At 45.8% G+C, this 18,088-nt stretch overlaps 1 protein-coding gene across 2 annotated transcripts in view; it reads left to right on the top strand.

The window, feature by feature from the left end:
* The window catches only part of CLCN1 (chloride voltage-gated channel 1), a 244,992-nt gene that overhangs the window by 92,292 nt on the left and 134,612 nt on the right, over nt 1–18,088 (top strand). For both annotated transcript variants that reach the window (XM_089654357.1, XM_089654356.1), the window contains exon 2: nt 17,388–17,520. In XM_089654357.1, coding sequence (XP_089510483.1) covers nt 17,388–17,520 — 133 coding nt within the window. The remainder of the gene's footprint in view (nt 1–17,387; nt 17,521–18,088) is intronic.

Below are 18,088 nucleotides of genomic sequence, written 5' to 3' on the forward strand. Positions count from 1 at the left end.
ACATGCTGGTAGGTGAATTGGCTCCTGTCTAAATTGTCCCTAGTATGTGTATTTATAAATGTGAGTTAGGGACCTTAGATTGTACACCCCTTGAGGGTTAGGGACTGATGTGAATGTACAATATATATGTAAAGCGTGGAGTAAATTGACAGCGCAATATAAGTACCTGAAATAAATAAATATCTCAGTACCCCTCTCAAGAGCCCTCAGCCCTGATGCAAGCAATGAGAACAGTTTTTCAAATCTTAGAATGCCTTGACGGGTGGATGTCAGTCTGGAGGAGTGGGCGTTCCTAGAAGCTATGATGAAGTGCTGACGTCAGTGTGAAACGCGTCAGCTGGTATGCTGTTTTCCCTTTTCTACTGCATTGTGGACCATTTGGAAACTCGGGCGCTGCCCGAGGGCCCGGGGTCAGTAGGGGGCCCCATGAGATGCCCCTGGTACCTTTTTCATAGGCTTTTTTGAGTTTCGGCAAGGACACAGGGGCCCCATGATCCCCTATTGCCCGGGGGCCCCATGAGTTGTCAGTCCGCCCCTGCTTGTAGCAATTATGTGCCAATACATCTGTTAACTGCCACATCTGGAAATGCATCCATGTAACATGAAGTACAAAACATGGGTGTAGCATGCATCATGGTCCCAGCCAGGGGCGGACTGACCATTGGAGCACTCAGGCACTGCCCGAGGGACGGGGTCAATAGGGGGCCCCATGAGATGCTCCTGGTACCTTTTTCATAGGCTTTTTTGAGTTTGGGCAAGAACACAGGGGCCCCATGATCCCCTATTGCCCGGGGGCCCCATGAGTTGTCAGTCCGCCCCTGGTCTAAATCCATCCATCCTGTGTGTTCTTCCTGGAATCTCGCTGTGCTTTGTGTAGGTCAGGTGTAGGCAACCTGCGGCTCTCTAGCTGTTGTGGAACTACATTTCCCATGAGGCATTGCAACATTACCAAACTGAGAGTTACAGCTATGACTTGCAGAGGCATGATGGGACTTGTAGTCCTGCGGCTCTCAGGTTGCCTACCCCTGGTGTATTTCTTCCAAATCTGTGCAGTCATCCAGTGTCAGACATTTCCCCATGAGATGCCCCTGGTACCTTTTTCATAGGCTTTTTTGAGTTTGGGCAAGGACACAGGGGCCCCATGATCCCCTATTGCCCGGGGGGCCCCGTGAGTTGTCAGTCTGCCCCTGGTGAGGAGTCAATAAAGGTGATTTTAGTGGACATGCAGCCAACCAGATTCCTTTTTTCCTATCATGGGCGTTCCTAGAAAGGTTTCATTTGCGTGATGGTAAGACCCACGTATGATGCTGAGCCTCCGTGATTGAAATAAATGAAATCCAATGAATGAAAGCAGCGGGCCAGGGACAGTCAGGCTGGGAACAAAAGTGCTAGATGATACTGGACGTCCTCCAGCCAGGGAATGAGGCTGGCTCTATCTGATATGTTGCAGCTTCTAATGCACATTGTCAGAAGCTCACAGTGTGCAGTGAAATCAGGGCAAGCCATTTCATACAGGAGAGGAGTCTGTATAACTGCAAAACTGAAGGGAAGGCTGGAGGTCAGATTTAAGTTTGCAGCTATATTGTTGCTTTTTTTATGTTTTTTTTTTTTTCCTGGCTTTGTTCCACTTTAGCCCAGTAACCACGTTCCTTCCACTGATAATTCCCGATATTACATTATTAATGAACGTTTAATGGACGCTTTTATCTTGTGCTGTGCTGGAGGCTGGAACATGAGCGGGGCGAGGTCTGGCCGCGGATCTCTGCTGTACTGACTGTAATATTGTGCTCTAGAAGGATCACACCACGGCTTATGGGAAACCCACTTCTGGGCAAAAGAGGGGCTTCAGTTGTGGGGGGAGGTGTGGGGCACATTCACACTGCAGCATGGTAAAATAAAAATGGCGCAGACTTTTTTAAAGTGGATAACTAAAAAAAAAATTGATACATTGATTCAAGTGTATTCATGGACATTTCAGGAAATGTCTTAGAATGAGTTTAAGTCCAACTCCAAAAAGTTAAAGGGTAAAACTAAAAAAACGAGCAAATAGGAAATTATATAGCAAATCCACTCTTTTGCCAAATGTATTGGTCGGTCGGCCTTTCCGCACACATGACCTTTAATGGTCCCCCAGTCTTAGTCCGTAGGGTTCAATATTGAGTTGGCCCCGCCCTTTGCAGCTATAACAGCTTCAACTCTTCTGGGAAGGCCGTCCACAAGGTTTAGGAGGGTGTCTATGGGAAGGTTGGACCATTCTTCCAGAAGCACATTTGTGAGGTCAGCCACTGATGTCGGGGGAGGAGGCCTGGCTCACAGTCTCCGCTCTAATTCATCCCAAAGGTGTTCTATGGGGTTGAGGTCAGGACTCTGTGCAGGCCAGTCAAGTTCCTCCACCCCAAACTGGCTCCTCCATGTCTTTATGGACCTTGCTTTGTGCACTGGTGCGCAGTCATGTTGGAACAGGAAGGGGCCATCCTCAAACTGTTCCCACAAAGTTGGGAGCATGAAATTGTCCAAAATGTCTTGGTATGCTGACTCCTTAAGAGTTCCCTTCACTGGAACTAGGGGGCCAAGCCCAACCCCTGAAAAACAACCCCACACCATAATCCTCCCTCCACCAAACTTTACACTTGGCACAATACAGTCATGCAAGTACCGTTCTCCTAGAAACCGCCAAACCCAGACACGTCCATCGGATTGCCAGACAAAGAAGTGTGATTGGTCACTCCAGAGAACACGTCTCCACTGCTCTAGAGTCCAGTGGCAGCGTGCTTTACACCACGGCATCCGACGCTTTGCATTGCACTTGGTGATGTAAGGCTCGGATGCAGCTGCTCGGCCATGGAGACCCATTCCATGAAGCTCTCTACACAAATTGTCAGACCAAACTCTAGGGCTCTATGATACTCGTTCCTCCCAGCATCCAGGAGCCTCAGCTGAGTGCCATCTAAACGTGGGAATCGTTTTTGGAGGATATCAAGTGCAGATGTATCTGGGGAGGATACACCCCGTCCTTAAAGCTTGTTTGACTCTTTAGCCGTACCAGCAAAGAGTCCACTCCATCTGGTGAATGGGGATTGGATGGTCAATCGCGGATGGTGTTAGCACTTTTTGAAGACTTTGTTGAGCACTAATTCTGGGATTGGAGCACATTCTTCTATTTGGGATTTTTTTTACGACTTTTTATACAAAAAAATTTATATATATTTTTTGGCGCTGTGGAGTGTTTATATTTATATTTGATTGGTGTTTTCCTTTCATGAGCAGCAGCATTTAGATTTAGATTATATATTGAATTTTTTCTTTGCCGCAGATTTATTTCATTTACAGAGTAATACTTACCTTGGGGCTCATTCACACTACACAGTGTATTAGTGTATTGTACACATAATGTGCGCAACAAGTCCTGTTTTTTTTTTTTTTTTTGTTAGTGTGAACTGAAGCCATAGGACATAAGGCAAGGGTCATGTGTTGGGACCGCAGGGCTGCCGGTGTTAACAAGGCCTTTTTCCACAGTCCTGCAGGACTCCTCCTTGCCAGTTTCAGCAGTCTGTCCCCCAAAGCCGCTACTCTTCTTGGTTCCTATCATCACCTTTCATGCTGATAACATTACATACAATGGGTGACTATTGGCCACTGCTGGTCCTGCATTGTACACCGTCATGTTAGGAGTGTGCCCAGAGAAGAGGACCATTATTATTATACAGTATTTATAAAGCGCTGATAGTTCGCTCAGCGCTGTACATTACAAAGGGGGACAGAACATGTGACAGAACAATAACAATACAATGCAAAACATGAGGGGATCGAGGGCCCTGCTCTTTGGAGCTTACAATCTAGGAGGGAGGGGATGGTGGCACAGGAGGAGATAGCTGTGGGGGATGGAGTGGTAGGAAGAGTGGAGGAGGTCGGCAGGTTAGCAGGGGGTGGGGTAGGCTTTCCTGAAGAGATGGGTTTTCACGGTGCGCTTAAAGGAGAGGAGAGTAGGTGATAATCTGATGGGTTGGGGCAGGGAGTTCCAGAGGATGGGTGACACCCTGGAGAAGTCCTGGAGGCGGGCATGGGAGGAGGAGACCAGGGGACTAGAGAGAAGGAGGTCCTGTGAGGAGCGGAGTGTGCGTGCTGGGTGGTACTTGGATATTAGGTCAGTGATGTAGTTCGGGGCAGTATGGTGGACGGCTTTGTACGTCAGTGTTAGGATTTTGAATTTGATCCGTTGCGCAATCGGAAGCCAGTGGAGGGATTGGCAGAGGGGGGTGGCGGAAGCGGAGCGGTTGGAAAGGTGAATGAGTCTGGCAGCCGTATTCAGGATGGACTGAAGCGGGGATAGCCAGCGGCGAGGCAGGCCAGTGAGGAGGGAGTTGCAGTAGTTGAGTCGTGATATGATGAGGGAGTGGATGAGCTGTTTAGTGGTTTCTGGAGTTAGGGACATGCGGATTTTGGCATTATGGGAGGAAGGCTGCCACGGTTGGCATTCCATTCAATTAGAACCCCCCCAGACTAGATGAGCAATATATACAGGGGGAGGGGTGCCAATTACATTTTTGGGGCTGGAGTTCAGCCTTAACATGTTACTAAACCCACAACAGTAAAATCAGTCTATAAATGCAGTAAAGCATGCTTGTTATACTCACTGTGGAACCTAAGCGGTTAATCCTCTGCATTGTGTAAAAAGGTTGTTTGAACCTGTCCTTTCTGATCCTCCCCTTCTTCTACTGATAGTACAGAGCCTTTGAGGCAAGCTGCACATGCTCAGTTTGCTGTGTTTTTTTTTCTTGGGAGACTGCATGTGATTGGCACAGGGCCAATCAGAACTGTCCAGACAGAAGGTCAGGGGTTATGCAGCCTCACAGGACAATCAGGGGAGAATGAAAACTCCTCCTACAAGCTCTAACCAGTGTTTTACTGGACGCTGATAGAAGTCACAAGACTCCTATATACTGCTGATGAGAAAAGGTATTTATCAGTTTATATTTACTAAAATAATTGCTTTTGAGGGCAACCAAAATGCTGATGCGGCCCGCAGTGAAATTGGGTCTGACACCCCTGTTCTAGAGGTTCTAGTGACAACATGTTTCTCAGTGAAAGCGAAAGTGATGTAACATTCTTTTGCTGTGTGATGAGACACCTAGCTAACAGGTGGGAAGCCTCACTTTCCTCATTCCCTGAGTGCGCTGCTAGTAATATGGAGTCATGTCAGAACTTACTGAGCTTCAAAGAGGGCAGATTGTTGGTGCCGCTTGGCTGGCACCTCTATGACTGAAGTTGCCAATTTATTTACCATGTACAGTATCAAGGGTTATCATGACAGATACAGTTTCCAAGAAAAAGTCTTATGATAAGCATAGGCGCGGTCCACATGGTCAACTCAAAGAGACAAAAGGACATTATGCAGGGTTGTGACCCGAAATAGGCAAACAACTGCTGCAAAAGTGACTGCAGAGCTCAATCTCAGTCCCATGAAGACTGAGTCCCGTGAAGACTGAGTCCCGTGAAGACTGAGTCCCGTGAAGACTGAGTCCCATGAAGACTGAGTCCCGTGAAGACTGAGTCCCGTGAAGACTGAGTCCCATAAAGACTGAGTACCGTGAAGACTTAGTCCCGCGAAGACTGAGTCCCGTGAAGACTGAGTCCCATAAAGACTGAGTACCGTGAAGACTGAGTCCCATAAAGACTGAGTACCGTGAATACTGAGTCTCATAAAGACTGAGTACCGTGAAGACTGAGTCCTGTGAAGACTGAGTCCTGTGAAGACTGTGTCCCGTGAAGACTGAGTCCCATGAAGACTGAGTCCCGTGAAGACTGAGTCCCGTGAAGACTGAGTCCCATAAAGACTGAGTACCGTGAAGACTTAGTCCCGCGAAGACTGAGTCCCGTGAAGACTGAGTCCCATAAAGACTGAGTACCGTGAAGACTGAGTCCCGTGAAGACTGAGTCCCATGAATACTGAGTCTCATAAAGACTGAGTACCGTGAAGACTGAGTCCTGTGAAGACTGAGTCCTGTGAAGACTGTGTCCCGTGAAGACTGAGTCCCGCGAAGACTGAGTCCTGCGAAGACTGAGTCCCGCGAAGACTGAGATTGAGCTCTGCAGTCGCTTTTGCAGCACTTCAAGCTGCCTTGAGAAAGGCCCATCCACAGAGAATCATTTATCTGCAAATTTGTGCTGAGAAGTCACTGTCTGTTGGTGGAGTATATTTATTGTTAGTATTTTATATTATATACAGTATAAGTGGAGAATCTGCCTATAACTGCCCATAGATGGCAGAGTCAGTACAGCAGTGATGTCTCCGACAGAGAAGGAAGCGTTGTATATGACATACAGTCATAGGAGGGGTCGGAGCAGGCATGTGTCAGCTCTGTGACTGATTACTGACTGGTTCCTCTATTGTTTAGAAATGACTTCAGGTGAGAGGTGAGATAGAGGGCTGTGAACTGCAGCAATCATCTATAGAGACCGAAAAATGCCAAAAATCAACACATTTCTAAAAATCGAATTAGAAACCGAAAGAAAAGTCTCGCTTCCATTTTTCTGTTCTTCAGAGAAAAAAAGTATGTTTAGTATTTCTTCCCATCTCCCTATGAGCTGTCTGAGACTAACTGTGGGATCGGACAGGGCGCCCCTCTTCCCTCCATGGCCGTCCGACAATGCAGCTAGCAAGGAGCTGGCTGATCTGACGGATGGCACTTCTCCCTATCTTTGAGCACTTGTCTGCTTGTCTGGAACATTTTCGCTGACAAGCTCCCCCTCCCCCGCTTTCCTTGTGGGGTGCTGACAAGTGCTTAGAGATTGAGAATAGAGCCATCTATCATCGCAGCGGTCTCCTTGCTGGCTGCGTTGTCGGACAGCTGTGGGGGGAGGAGGGACGCCTGTTTGACCTCACAGCTAGCCCTAGACAGCATCTAGGAAGATGGGGTGAAGTACTACATGGCCCCCCTAGGGAACAGAACATATTAATAAAAAGTAAGGCGTGTTATTTAACCATTTTACTGCCACTGTCGTACATAGTGTACTACTTGTTCACCCTTTTTTCATCCTTTGTTGCACCCCATTGCTGCCGACAGGGTTGCCAACCGTCCGTAAATTTATGGGCAGTTTGTACAAATCGGCCAGTTTTTACACTGTCCGTAAATGTCCGTTATGGACGGCGGCTACCCGTAACAAATATGGCCTCAGGCCAGCTTTGGAACTGTGCATATGTAATTCTGAAGTTGGGAAAGCTCAGGCGGCCCGGGCAGGCACGTGGTGACGTCATGGCGTCTGCTTGACACCTTTTATGAATTGTAGTAGAAGGGAGAGCCAAGAGCGGAAATGCCAGCAGGGATGGGGGAGGACTGTCTGACTGGTGTGGAGTCCAGAATGGAGAGGAAAGAGCAGAGGAGGACTGTGTGTTTTTGCTAGAGAGGTTTTTTTTTCTTGGGAGAGTGCATGTGATCAACACAGGGCCAATCAGCGCTGTCCAGATAGAGGTCAGGGGTTCTGCATCCTCCTAGAGCAGAAAGAAAACTCCTCCTACAAGCTTTAACCAGTGCTCTGCTGGACACTGATAGAAGTCACAAGACTGCTCTAACTGCTGATGAGAAAAGGTATTTAGCAGTTTATATTTACTAAAATAATTGCATTTCCATGTTCTGTGCACTGTGGGGGGCCAGATATAGTGAATGCAGGATCCGGGGAGACCAGATATAGTGAATGCAGGGTCCGGGGAGACCAGATATAGTAAATGCAGGGTCCGGGGAGACCAGATATATTGAATGCAGGGTCCTGGGAGACCAGATATAGTGAATGCAGGGTCCTGGGAGAGCAGATATAGTGAATGCAGGGTCCGGGGGGACCAGATATAGTGAATGCAGGGTCCAGGGAGACCGGATATAGTGAATGCAGGGTCCAGGGAGACCAGATATAGTGAATGCAGGGTCTGGAGAGACCAGATATATTGAATGCAGGGTCCGGGGAGACCAGATATAGTGAATGCAGGGTCCAGGGAGACCGGATATAGTGAATGCAGGGTCCAGGGAGACCAGATATAGTGAATGCAGGGTCTGGAGAGACCAGATATAGTGAATGCAGGGTCCAGGGAGACCGGATATAGTGAATGCAGGGTCCAGGGAGACCAGATATAGTGAATGCAGGGTCTGGAGAGACCAGATATATTGAATGCAGGGTCCGGGGAGAGCGGATATAGTGAATGCGGGGTCCTGGGAGACCGGATATAGTGAATGCAGGGTCTGGGGAGACCGGATATAGTAAATGCATGGTCCGGGGAGACCGGATATAGTGAATGCAGGGTCCGGGGAGACCGGATATAGTGAATGCAGGATCTGGGGAGACCAGATATAGTGAATGCAGGGTCCGGGGAGACCAGATATAGTGAATGCAGGGTCTGGGGAGACCAGATATATTGAATGCAGGGTCTGGGGAGACCAGATATAGTGAATGCAGGGTCCGGGGAGACCGGATATAGTGAATGCAGGGTCCTGGGAGACCGGATATAGTGAATGCAGTATATATAGTGTTCCCCCCTTAAATCAGAGTGTCCTTAGAGTTCTCCTTTACATCAGAGTCTGCAGAATTCCCCCTTTCAGTGTAAGGGGGAACTCTGTGGACCCTGATGTGAAGGACAACTCAGATGTAAAGGGCAATGCTGCAGAGTGCAGACCCTGATGTAAGTATGAACTCTGATTTAAAGGGGAACGCTGTGGACCATGATGTTATGGAGAATGTTGTAGGCTCTGAGGTAAAGGTAGGCCCTGGCGACCAGAGACCACCTTACATCAGAGTTCCCCTTTACACCAGAGTCTGAAGCACTCCCCCTTACATCATGATCCACAGCATTCACCTTTACATCAGAGTTCCCACTTACATCAGGGTCTGCACTCTGCAGCATTGCCCTTTACATCTGAGTTGTCCTTCACGTCAGGGTCCACAGAGTTCCCCCTTACACTGAAAGGGGGAATTCTGCAGACTCTGATGTAAAGGAGAACTCTAAGGACACTCTGATTTAAGGGGGGAACACTATATATACTGCATTCAATATATCCAGTCTCCCCAGAGTTCCATTTTACATAAGTGTCTGCAGAGTTCCTCCTTACACTGTAAGGGAGAACCCTGCGGACTCTGATGTAAAGAGGAAGTCTGATGTACGGGTGAACTTTGTGGACTGTGATGTAAAGGGGAACTCTGGAGTCTAATGTAAGGGGGAAACTCTGTGGACTGTGATGTAAAGGGGAGCTCTTTGTATAAGGAGGGGGCTCTGGTGCCCAGAGACCACCTTACATCAGACTCAACAGATTTCTCCTTTACATCACAGTCCACAGTGTTCCTTTTTACATCAGGGTCCGCAGACTACCCTCTTGCACTGTAATAGGGAACCCTGCCGATTCTGATGTAAGGGGGATTTATGTGCTGGGTTATATTAACCTGACCTTCATGTAAAAGGAGAAATATGTTTTTTGACTTTTGTTATACCTTAAACTACATGTTTGTAGCCTAAATATTGATATTTGCACTGAAAGTAGTCATTTTATGCTTTATTGAAGTAGAAAATGTGACCCTGTCAGTAAATTTAATGTGCTGTGTCAATAAAAAAAAAAGAAGGGAGCTGTCAGTAAATTTTTGGTATCCTGTCAGTAAATTTTACTGTGTGACTGGCTGCTTATCTCCGGCATACTCTTTGCAGCTACTTACTACTTACATGGACTCCAGTGATGGCGGCACAGCATTTCTCTGATGCAGGGGCGGACTGACCATTTGGAAACTCGGGCAATGCCCGAGGGCCCGGGGTCAGTAGGGGGCCCCATGAGATGCCCCTGGTATCTTTTTCATAGGATTTCTTGAGTTTGGGCAGGGATACAGGAGCCCCATGATCCCCTATTGCCCGGGGGCCCCATGAGTTGTCAGTCCGCCCCTGCTGATGGTGACATCAGTGAATCATGCTGGTGTGTTGGAATGGCTACTTTTAGCTCCACCAGGATGACAACACAGGAGCAAAATTGGGATACGGGAAGAGAGTGTTGTCACCCTATAAAAGGAAGTGCCTGAACAAGGACCTTTCATGGTGGGATCACCAGGGATTATTTTAAAAACGTCATAAAAGTGGTTGGATTTTCCAATTAATAATCGCCTGGATCGTTTCCATTAGTCTGTTCTTTATTAAAGGTCAGTAAACAAATATTTATTCTGCGCGGTCCTCATAGTGTCAGCTGTGCCGGTGACGGAGTCGGGTCCATTAGCACCGAGAGATGCCTTCACTGCCAGCGCGATGGAATTTTCTTCCAGGGGATGGCAGATCCCGCTAACCCGCATTAAAAATGGATTAGGCGCTTCCGCGCGGACAGCGGTCTCTGTGCTTATTATTAGCTCATGATCTAATTGGGATGATTGATTTGAGGAATTAATTAAATTGTCATTATGAGGTCAGAAAGGATTACCGACCCCCCAGATGGCAGTAAATTGACAGCTGTCTGCTTGGAAGGAGAGGGGGGGGGGGGCGTTCACACAGAAAAGCAGAACAAGAGTTTTGGGGCTTATTCACACTTGCACATTTGTGCTTTTTTTTTGTGCTCCATACGTAAGGCAACCCATTCATTTCAATGAGCTGCCCTACATGACAAGCAAGTAGCTCATGCAGCTTTGTTGGATGTTGAGCTTTGCACATTTATTAACTACGTGGTTTGATGCGCTTGTTGTATGAATAAAGCTACATCTACTTGCCGCATTTGGGGGGCCAATAAAGCAGTAATAAATACAAAAGCTAAAATTGATTATATCGCAGGTTGCCAACTCTTATGCCCCGTACACACGATGAGAATATCGGATGAACGATCGGCCGTTTTTTTTCGCCTGCTAGTCTCACATCGAAAGTGAAAATGTTATTAAAGATACGAAAATTTTCCTATGAAAGAAAAGAATTTTGAAAGTTATGTCATGTATTTCGTTGTATTTGTATTGTATTTTCAGACGACCACTGTACTGACTAAACAAAAATCTTACGATCTGGTATCGTACGAGAAATATTTTTGCGCTTGTCCCTTCGGATATTGACGTATGAATTGTTGTGATCGGCTCTCAAAAGCTGTGTACTAACGATTATTGGACGATTGGTCCTTGTATGAAAATGTTTGGACAATTTTCTTATAGTGTATACGAGGCATTAGATTTGATGACTGCATTAGTTTTCCAAATATTCACTACCAAGACACATTGGAATGTTCTGTATGGAATTATAACACATGACATTTATACATTGTAACTACTCATCTTGTTTACATTATATTAAACCTTAGGGTGCATTTACACCTGAGCGTCGTGTTTTTGAGCGTTTTTTTTGTGCGTTTTGTCGTGCATTCGTTTTATAGTGTGTGTGCGCTATTTGTGCGTTTGTGAGTTTTTGAAGCATTTTTGAGCTTTGACCTATTTTTTTTTAGCCAATAGAAAAAATATTATGTTTCATCATTTGTTGCTACTGCAGCTTTTTAATCCTCTTCTGTGTGTATATATATATATATATATATATATATATATATATATAAATAATTTTTTTTTTTTTGGGGGGGGGGGGGGTTAGGGTTAGAGTTAGGGGTTATGGTTAGAGCTAGGGGCTAAGGGGTTAATGAATGAATGAATGAATTAATTTTATGTTGATGATTATTATTTTTGCTGTAATTAGTGGGTTAGGGGTTAATGTATTCATTCATTTAATGTATTATTATTTTTATTATTTATTTATTGCTAGAGTTAGTGGGTTAGGGGTTAAATAATTTATTTAAGTTATTATTATTTATTTACAGTATTTATTTGCTTTTTTATTTTATTGTATTTAATGGGCACATTACTGCATGCTTTACCCCAATGCGCTGCAATGCATGTTACATGCATCGGCACAGTGTGTTGTCATTCATTTGAATGGAGCATCAGCACAATTTACCAATGGATGTGTGTTGCAGCTCATTAAGGCAGGGGTGGACAAACTGTGGCCTTCCAGATGTTATGGAACTACATGTCCCATGAGGCATAGCAAGATTGACAGCTACAAGTAGGACCCCTAGAGGCAGAGGCATAATGGGACTTGTATTTCTGCAAGCGTTGAAGGGGTGGGAGCAGGGGTGGACTGACCATTTGAGCACTCAGGCCCTGCCCGAGGGCCCGGGGTCAGTAGGGGGCCCCATGAGATGCCCCTGGTACCTTTCATTGGCTTTTTCATAGGCTTTTTTGGGTGTGGGCGAGGACACAGGGGCCCAATGATCTCCTATTGCCAGGGGGCCCCATGAGTTGTCAGTCCGCCCCTGGGTGGGAGTCAAGAGTGGTGGGACCTGGTGGCTGGGAGGAGAGAAGTTCTTGCTGAAGATCATTGAGAGATTAGCCACCGATTGATAGGTTTCTCTTGGCCTCCTTCCCCTAGGCTTCCCCACATGGAAGAAAAATATATTTGAAATATATTTTTAAAATATTGAATACATTCCAAAAATGTAGATTTGTAGTTTTTAAAGACATACAGTATATTTGAAAATGTATTTTAAAAAAAATATTTTTTTATATATTTTGTAATAAAAATGCATTTCAACATAATATATACTGTATATATGTATATATATATATATATATATATTTATTGAAATATATTTTGAAATGTATTGAATACGGCCAAAATTGTAGCATTTCAAATATATGTCAATATGTTTGGGAAGAATATTTTAAAAATATATTTCAAATTTATTGTTCTTCCATATGCGTCCTGTTTGGTCTTCTCTCAGTTTTCCTATTTAAAATTTTGGTTCTTTTAGCAATGGTTTAGATTATATCACACCTACTTCTTGTCAGTTTTATTATTTTTTTGATGCTTAACCCCTTAACGCCGAGCGGCCGCATATTTGCATGCAATTAGAAAATATATATGTGCTGAGAGCGCGCACCCTTCATGCTCCCAGCACATATGTCCGTGACTCATGGAAAGGTCCAGATCTCCCCTTTCGATCAGGACCTTTTCTGATCATGTGATGGCGAATCACGGTGGTCACATGATTGTAAAACCCCGCTCGCCTCCCGACTTCTGAAACTCTTAAAGAGCCGGGAGGCGCCAGCGCAAAGAGGTTAATTTTGACTGTCATAGCAGCAGGCAGAGGTCTTTGAAGGCGGTGCTGGTTAAAATGCATTGAAGAATGGTGAATTGTGTCCATATCAGGTATGGGTCTCCTTTGCCAAAGTTAGGTTATGTTAGTAACATGGTGGTGGTGATTAGACTGTATTTTTTGTACATTGCTGATTAAGCATCCTCAAGGCGGTATAATGGTGGCTCAGGGCATGGGAAGGACTAGAATAAAATGTAAAAATTGTAAAAAAAAAACGTTTTTTTTTTCCCCAAAGCCGTTTTTTGTTTTTGTCTGCAAAATCTATGACATGGTATTTAACTTCTGTAAGATGAAGACCTTAATGAAAGATTTACAAGACTTTATGTAAAGCCTTAAATTATTGCAAGTTCTTTCAGCTGCATGCAAGCAAATCCTGGAATACAATTTAAGTAACACTACTTCTCAATGCAGTTCTCAAACAAGAGAAATATGCATGACATTGCTGACTCTACTACCTTCAGGGGGAGGCTCTGCCATCTTGTCTTCATTCAGATACAACAGGCCCAAGGCCACACAATAAGGATCCAAATCCTCTTCCCAATAATGAATGTCCACTCAGATCTTGCTGTTTCAACAATTTACTGCAGGGGTGTCCAAACTTTTTTCAAAGAGGGCCAGATTGGATGAAGTGAACATGGTGGAGGGCCGGACATTTTTCCGAACATTCTTTGAACCATTACAATTAAGTGCAAATAAATTATTTTATGCCAAGTTAATTTCAAACGACATACTTTTCATTTCATAACATTAAGATCCACTGACAGCTGAGTTTTCACAATGTATTGAAAATAAATAAAAAAAAAACTTACCTGCACTAATGTGAAGGGTGAAAAAGGTAGCTGGAGCTGAAGTCTCTGCTCGGCAGCCGGGAGGGGAAGAGAAACACACTTCATGCTGGAAGCCCGGCCCTGACGTCACCGCCCTCTGTCGCTCCCAGCGCAGTGCAGTCACGCATGCGCACTGCTCTCAAGCAGAAGACTGTCTGCCACAGAAGGGAGGGCCGTGCGACAGCCGCATTTACACAGACCAGGGAGAACGCGCCGCAGTCAGGCATGCGCACTGCCCTCTGCTCTCAAGCAGAAGACTGTCTGCCATAGAAGGGAGGGCCGTGGGAGGGCCACATTACACAGAGCAGGGAGGGCTGTTGGAGGGCCATATTAAACCAACCCCCGGGCCGTAAATGGCCCGCGGGCCGGACTTTGGACATGCCTGATTTACTGTATTGTCAACATCAATACATACCCCAATGTCATGGAACATCTTCTAGATAACATTTATATACTGTACATCCTGAACAGAGGGGTTGGCAACCAGCATTCTGAAGTTGACTCTTAATCCTCACAACTCCATACACTGAAGGTAAACACAAGCCAAGGAGGCCCCACCAAAAAGAAGACCCTTGGGGCACCTTACAACTAAATCTTAAGGAACTTCAGGCCTTCTTCATCCCATTAGCCTCTTCTGCAAATCCTCCCTCCCTAACTTTTTATATCTTTTCCCAGGGAAAGGAGCCCAGCCCAAGGGACTCTACGATTGGCTAGAATTGGTGCCAAGAGCACAAGTCCCTACCCAGCTCTTGTCCTGCTAGAACACTGCCTTTCCTGCTGAGGCTGAACCATGAACCCTCCACATGACATTCCCGGCCACTTACTTTTATTATAGGAAGGTATGTCCACATATAAAAGTAGTTTGCTGCACTTTACTGATGGAATTTGTGAAATGAGGTAGCAGTCACATAACATCGACATACATTCCTAAGTCACTTGACAATACATACAGTAGTCAGTCAAATTTAGTGAGCAGTCCCCAGTAGTTATATGTGCAAGCATATGCTGCACCTTTAGCAGCCATCTCTCATTAACTCCTTCCACCCAGGGTCATTAGTACTCAAACGACTGGGATCTCTGTAGTCACCTCCTCCATAGGTACACCTCTCCTGTGGACCCTCCAGGGGAATAGCCTCACTCAGGGAGCTCTTGGCCTGACCTAAATTGCATTTTCCAATCCGCCCTAGTTCTCACCTCCATAAGGGTCAGGAAGTCTACAGCCAGCTCTCCTGGGTGTAGATCTTTTCTAGTCCCCAGACTTTTGCCCTGTACAGGGCCTCCACATGCTGATTACATCTGTGCTGGCATGGGGTATTTAGCTTCCATGCCCCAAGAGAGTAAGGGCTCCTCCCGACCTGGATTATAACTGAGCACTGACTCATCCATGACATCACTGCAGGAGGGCTCTACCCAAAAGGGGCTGAAAAGTGTTGCTCAAAGTTTTAATGCAATTTTACAACCGCTATTAGCAGGCTTGCTTAAGAGAAATAGTGCCAATGGGTTTAGTGACACCAGGCTAAGTAGGATTCATGGTCCTGCTGGAAGTTTTGTTTATTTAGTGGGCAGTCCACAGTAGGTATACATGAAAGCATATGCTGCACCTTTAGCAGCCATCTCTCATTAATTCCTTCCACCCAGGGTCATTAGTACTCATTCACTGGGATCTCTGTAGTCACCTCCTCCATAGGTACACCTCTCCTGGGGACCCTCTAGGGCAGGGGTAGGCAACCTGCGGCTCTCTAGCTGTTGTGGAATGACATTTCTCATGAGACATTGCAAAATTGACAGTTACAGCTATGACTTGCAGAGGCATGATGGGACTTATAGTCTTGCAACAGCTGGAGAGCTGCAGGTTGCCTACCCCTGCTCTAGGGGAATAGCCTCACTCAGGGAGCTCTTAGCCTGACCTAAATGGCATTTTCCAATCTGCCGTAGGCCCCACCTCCACAAGGGTCAGAAAGTCTACAGCCAGCTCTCCTGGGTGTAGATCTTCTCTTCCTCAGACTCCTGCCATGTACAGGGCCTCCACATGCTGTTTACAGCTGTGCTGGCATGGGGTATTTAGCTCCCATGGCCCAAGAGAATAAGGGCGCCTCCCGACCTGGCTTATAACTGAGCATTGACTCACCCATGACATCACTGCAGGAGGGCTCTACCGAAAAGGGGCCGAAAAGTGTTGCTCAAAGTTTTAATGCAATTTTACAACTGCTATTAGCAGGCTTGCTTAAGAGAAATAATGCAAATGGGTTTAGTGACACCAGGCTAAGTAGGATTCATGGTCCTGCTGGAAGTTTTGTTTATTTAGTGGGCAGTCCACAGTAGTTATACGTGAAAGCATATGCTGCACCTTTAGCAGCCATCTCTCATTAACTCCTTCCACCCAGGGTCATTAGTACTCAAACGACTGGGATCTCTGTAGTCACCTCCTCCATAGGTACACCTCTCCTGGGGACCCTCCAGGGGAATAGCCTCACTCAGGGAGCTCTTGGCCTGACCTAAATGGAATTTTCCAATCTGCAGTAGGCCCCACCTCCATAAGGGTCTGAAAGTCTACAGCCAGCTCTCCTGGGTGTAGATCTTCTCTTCCCCAGACTCCTGCCCTTTACAGGGCCTCCACATGCTGATTACATCTGTGCTGACATTGGGTATTTAGCTCTCATGCCCCAAGAGAGTAAGGGCTGCTCCCGCCCTGGCTTATAACTGAGCACTGACTCACCCATGACATCATTGCAGGAGGGCTCTACCGAAAAGGGGCCGAAAAGTGCTGCTCAATGTTTTATTGCAATTTTACAATAGCTATTAGCAGGCTTGCTTAAGAGAAATAGTGCAAATGGGGTTAGTGACACCAGGCTAAGTAGGACACCAGGCTAAGTAGGACACCAGGCTAAGTAGGATTCATAGTCCTGCTGGAATTCAACTTGATCTGCCAGATTTGGTTGTATCCTTCTGCAGAGGTGTTATGTGGAATGTGTCAGCTCTTTGCCTGACCCAAGAATGCAAAATATTAGTAGGGTCACAGACTTGTGCATTTTGGAGAAAATAGGGCACATTGTGTTTAGCATGACCCCCGTTCTCGTTCATTGGACGTCATTATTGTCACAACCGCTTTCTTCCAAAGAGTTGCCACAAAAAAGGTCTCCCACCAGCCCGGACAAATCCTTTGGAACAAAGTCAACATCTCTGTGCAATAACATGCAGATCCAAAGCATTATTGTTTTCTAGTTAACCCCTATATACTAGCAGGTGAATGGCCGCTTCAATAAACTCCATCGATTGCATTTATGTAGCCATGTTTGATGCCCTGTATAAAGCCTCAATTAGCAACCCGTCAATCCTGGAATTTGCCATATGGGCTAGTCTTGCCCAAATTGTTTGTGGCTAGCCCTTGGGTATCACACAAGTTGTCTGAGTTTTGTCTTTACTCTCTTTCCAGACCTATGGCCATTATACAGAGGAGCTCTCACAATTTGCCAGGAAAGAAGCTGCCAAATTACGTCAAGAGAGGCAAAGTGTCAGCACAACCAAACCACCTGATGTACAGAGGGAGTGTTACTCCAAGTGCCACGGTAAGATCACACTATAAAAAAAAATGTATTTCTCTACCAGCACCACCAACAAGGTGCCACATGGGTATATAGGGAACCAGAATTTGCCTTTCTTATAGTGTTTGGAAATCTAGAAGATCTCCATAATTCTGGTTATTAAATGTGAAGAGGACAGTGGTTGAAACCTTGGAACATGGGAACTACAGCCTCTTTCCACTCCTTCTACCTGCTTATTTACATCTAGAAGACCAAATTTAATTAACTACAATGACTGTGCCTCAGATCTGGAGGTGCATCTCCCTTACGGGCACTTAGGTCTTTCATTGGTTAGGGGAAGGGTGCCTGTAGCTCTAAAGTCAGAGCAAAGCTGATTAGAACCAGGGCTGGGACAAGGGGGGGAGCAGGAGGAAATTCCCCTAAGCCTAGGTCATTAGTGATTTCTCCTTGCTCCTGGGGAGTGTTCTCCAGTAAATAGAGCAAACATAACAAAGTTATGGAATGTGAATAATTGTTTCCCATTGCTAGGTGGTTTATTATCAGTGATGTGGGCTTGGAAAGTGAGATAAATATTTTTAAAGCCCTTCCAGAA

Source organism: Staurois parvus, unplaced genomic scaffold, assembly GCF_062004578.1.
Source record: "Staurois parvus isolate SC_StPar_1 unplaced genomic scaffold, SC_StPar_1.0 ptg000758l, whole genome shotgun sequence".
Taxonomy (NCBI): domain Eukaryota; kingdom Metazoa; phylum Chordata; class Amphibia; order Anura; family Ranidae; genus Staurois; species Staurois parvus.